A 5,000-nucleotide genomic window follows, 5' to 3' on the forward strand; every position below is an offset into this window, starting at 1 on the left:
CTCATTCACCCACTTACTCACTCACTCACTCACTCACTCACTCACTCACTCACTCGCTCACTTATTTTTTAGGACATCTCTGAATCACTTGTTTTTTTTTTGTGAATCAGATTGTGCAACTTGCAGGAACACTGCACTATACGTGTGTTACATATTTTTTTTTGCTGTAGTTGTAGTTTGCTGTAGTTTTTATGACCTCTTTCCTGCAGCGTTTGCTTTCTGGAGCCTCCTAGAACAGGCCGATATAAATAAAAAGGGTATCGTGATGAGACCAGCCTGCTGACTCGTTTGTTTGTTCAGACCCTCTCTCTTGTGCAGGAAATCTTTTTCTCCTTGTCCTGGTGGAGGTCTTAGGCTTCCCTAGTGGCTGCACCAAACACATACTAGATCACAGATACTGATCGAAGGTCCCCACATACTAGATCACAGATACTGATCGAAGGTCCCCAGGCCTGTCACACAGACACATGCGATAATCATAATGAGCTAAGAGCAATGTAAATGCACATGTCACATGAGGCCTTGCCTAGAGTGTCACCAACTCACAGAGGACACCGGACGTTGGTGACGGAGGCACTGTGAGTAGGCCCTGGACTTTGGTGACGAAGGCACTGTGAGTAGGCCCTGCCTGACGAAGGCACTGTGAGTAGGCCCATGATGACGTTGGTGACGGAGGCACTGTGAGTAGGCCCTGCCTGACGGACAGACTCGTGTGTGATGTGAAAGATTTATGAATGAGAACAAGAGGTGTTAGATTGCCAGCTTAAAGGTCGCTGGTTGGAAGAGGAAGAAGAAGAAGAAGAAAGACAAGGAATCAGTGGTTGCGGGTGCTGGGTAACCATTTTGTGTTGTGGGACGTTTTGAGAACGGAAGATCATAGTTATTATTTAGCACAGTAAAGCAGTACAGCAAGGGGGCATGAATCCTTGTTGCCAAAGAAGCAAAAACATGAAGCACAACGAAATTGGGTGCCACTAAATCCTATACACTGCATCTTTAATGGTACCAAGGATCCGTGGATTAACCTCACATCATGCCTTGGCTCTCCATAAGGTGAGTCAGCACATTAACTTCACATCATGCCTTGGCTCTCCATAAGGTGAGTCAGCACATTAACCTCACATCATGCCTTGGCTCTCCATAAGGTGAGTCAGCACATTAACCTCACATCATGCCTTGGCTCTCCATAAGGTGAGTCAGCACATTAACTTCACATCATGCCTTGGCTCTCCATAAGGTGAGTCAGCACATTAACTTCACATCATGCCTTGGCGCTCCATAAGGTGACTCAGCACATAGGAGCACATCATGCCTTGGCTCTCCATAAGGTGAGTCAGCACATTAACCTCACATCATGCCTTGGCTCTCCATAAGGTGAGTCAGCACATTAACCTCACATCATGCCTTGGCTCTCCATAAGGTGAGTCAGCACATTAACCTCACATCATGCCTTGGCTCTCCATAAGGTGAGTCAGCACATTAACTTCACATCATGCCTTGGCTCTCCATAAGGTGAGTCAGCACATTAACTTCACATCATGCCTTGGCGCTCCATAAGGTGACTCAGCACATAGGAGCACATCATGCCTTGGCTCTCCATAAGGTGAGTCAGCACATTAACCTCACATCATGCCTTGGCTCTCCATAAGGTGAGTCAGCACATTAACCTCACATCATGCCTTGGCTCTCCATAAGGTGAGTCAGCACAATAACTTCACATCATGCCTCTCCATAAGGTGAGTCAGCACATTAACTTCACATCATGCCTTGGCGCTCCATAAGGTGACTCAGCACATAGGAGCACATCATGCCTTGGCTCTCCATAAGGTGAGTCAGCACATTAACTTCACATCATGCCTTGGCGCTCCATAAGGTGACTCAGCATATAGGAGCACATCATGCCTTGGCGCTCCATAAGGTGACTCAGCACATAGGAGCACATCATGCCTTGGCTCTCCATAAGGTGAGTCAGCACATTAACCTCACATCATGCCTTGGCTCTCCATAAGGTGACTCAGCACATAGGAGCACATCATGCCTTGGCTCTCCATAAGGTGAGTCAGCACATTAACTTCACATCATGCCTTGGCTCTCCATAAGGTGACTCAGCACATAGGAGCACATCATGCCTTGGCTCTCCATAAGGTGAGTCAGCACATTAACTTCACATCATGCCTTGGCTCTCCATAAGGTGAGTCAGCACATTAACCTCACATCATGCCTTGGCTCTCCATAAGGTGAGTCAGCACATTAACCTCACATCATGCCTTGGCTCTCCATAAGGTGAGTCAGCACATTAACTTCACATCATACCTCTCCATAAGCTGACTCAGCACATTAACTTCACATCATGCCTTGGCTCTCCATAAGGTGACTCAGCACATAGGAGTGCATAGGGTAAGTCGTTAGTAAGGTAAGGCACATTTCTATTGGATGGGACTGGTGGCATGAATGAAAGTGTGTGTGACGGGGGCGAGTGCAAAATGTACTGAACATATTGTATTACTGTCTAACCATGGAACTGCAGTGTGGCTCACGTATGCAGGACATGGCCAGAAATACACCCAGAGAAATGTTATACATATACATGTAGCCAGGCTAGAAACCAGAGAATGATAGAATGAGAAAAAGAGGGAGAGAGAGGCAGACAGATAGACAGAAGGAGAAGGAGTGAAAAATAGGACGAGGGAGATAGAAATGGGAATAAGATTCCCACAGATATATATGAAGACACAGAATGAGAAAATACAGAGAGAGAGAGGGGGAGGGAGGGAGAGAGAGAGATAGAGGGAGAGAGAGAAAAAGAGGGAGAGGGAGAGACAATGATGATAATAAGTGTTGCACAGAGAAATGAGAGCACAGATACACAAACAGAGACAGTGTGTGTGTGAGAGAGAGAGAGAGAGAGAGATAGACTAACATAATGAGAAAATACAGAAAGAGAATGAGAGAGGGAGAGAGAGAGAAAGAGACAATGATGAAAATAGGTGCGGCATGGAGAGATGAGAGCACAGATACTGCATAGGAGTAAGAGGGAAGGAGGGCTAAGGGCGTAACAGTAGAAAGAGGGGAGAGGAGGAGGAAGAGGAAGATGAGGAGGAAGAGGAGGACTAGGGGAGGATGGCCGTAACAGTGGAAAGAGGGGAGAGGAAGAGGAGGAGGAGGAGGAGGAGAACAGGAACAGTTTGTTTGTTCTGCTTCTCTTCACTGATTCTGTCTGCTCTTGTTACAACAATTTCACTCTCAGCTCTGAGCTTTGGCTCCAGGATCTACCTCTGAAGTCATGCCATTACTCCACAAGACACGGGTTACTCATCACACACACACACACACACACACACACACACACACACACACACTCACACACACACACAACCTCCCTCCACCCACACACACACACACACACACACACACACAGACACACACACAGACACACACACACAACCTCCCTCCACCCACGCACACAATCACACACACAACTTCCCTCCACCCACCCACACACTCACACACAGATGTCTCAGTGATCCGGACAAACAAGAGAAGAGGGCCTTGGGATGAACATAAGCAATCGCTAATGGCAAACAACAGTCACAGTCGTTTCTCTTTGTTGTTTTCAGTTTGCATTATGCTCAAAGGCAAACGAGACTGATGCACCGAGGCGGTCCTTCCTAAAGGATGCAGAGGAGATCTTAATGAGCAGCAGATGAATTCTCCTCTTTATGGCCGTATCAATCACTGAGCATCAGAGGCTATGGAGGAACAGTACAAATACAAATACAGCCCTTATCTTAGCTTCTTAACCCCTAGCTTAGCTTCTTAGCCCTTAGCTTAGCTTCCTAACCTTTAGCTTAGCTTCCTAGCCCTTAGCTGCTGGGCAACCCTCTCCTGAACTGCTCTGGGCTGCTGGTTGTTACGACCCTGGCGGGTCTAGGCCCCTGCCCTGTGATGTTTGCATGCCTGTTCTCTCTCCCTTGTTTTCTCAATCGCTCTCTGTCTCTTTAGCAGGTGATTGGGGACAGGGGTGTTCCTTGATTGGCTGGGCTACAAAAGCCCTAACCAAAAAACTGGGTTATGAGTCAACCCTGTCACGTCACATCAGCTGTAGAGAAAATGCCTCTTGTCCGTGACGGTCTGTGTCTGATTGTTGAGATTTAGTAACCCAAAAAGATGGTGGCCAAGTCCCCAGATGGGCTCTTTCCTGTAAACATGTACCACTTCGACTCCTCCAGAAGTTGCGTCACAAATACACTGATATGAACCTGGAACCCCTCCTAAATAAACTTGCCTTGCCTTGCAGATGGCAGCCATGTGGAAGTATTAGTTCATAAACGACTTCACAGCATGGGGGTCAGAACAATACACACTCATACCACAAACATGTTTCATTTCTCAAGTAGTCAGTCCAACACACACACATAATTCGAGAAATGTACTAAAACGCCTGAGAAGAGCTCCTCTCACATATGACATGTTACAGATGATCAGGCAGACTAGGACGGACACACACACACGCGCACGCACACACACACACACACGCACACGCACACGCACACGCACACACACACACACACACACACACACACACACACACACACACACACACACACACACACACACACACACAAACACACACACACACACACACACACACACACACACACACACACACACACACACACACACACTCTTCACCTCTGTTATCCCTTGTTGTCCAGCACCTGGTCTAGTTCCCATGGGATGTTCACATATGACTCTTAGTACTCATAGAGCTCTGGGCCACAGATGGGCCGTTTCTGGCTGTTTCAGACACACGAACACCAGTTTAGCTCACCTTTAGGGAGTCAAAGAGGCTGCCCACGAACACCAGTTTCTTGATGGAGTCGAGAGCGGAGCAGGCGAAGACGATGGCCCTCTGCATGAAGTGGTCAGCCTCCTCGCCGTGCAGGGTGATGTCCAGGTCCAGATAGGTTCTGACAGACAGGGGAGAGGATACATTAGAC

At 47.6% G+C, this 5,000-nt stretch overlaps 1 protein-coding gene across 9 annotated transcripts in view; it reads right to left on the bottom strand.

Moving 5' to 3' along the window:
* Positions 1–5,000, bottom strand: part of rtn2a (reticulon 2a) — a 30,412-nt gene that overhangs the window by 5,136 nt on the left and 20,276 nt on the right. For all 9 annotated transcript variants that reach the window (XM_031573972.2, XM_031573979.2, XM_031573973.2 and 6 more), the window contains one exon: positions 4,832–4,970. In XM_031573972.2, the coding sequence (XP_031429832.1) occupies positions 4,832–4,970 (139 nt within the window). The remainder of the gene's footprint in view (positions 1–4,831; positions 4,971–5,000) is intronic.

This window comes from Clupea harengus, chromosome 9 (assembly GCF_900700415.2).
Source record: "Clupea harengus chromosome 9, Ch_v2.0.2, whole genome shotgun sequence".
Classification (NCBI taxonomy): Eukaryota; Metazoa; Chordata; class Actinopteri; order Clupeiformes; family Clupeidae; genus Clupea; species Clupea harengus.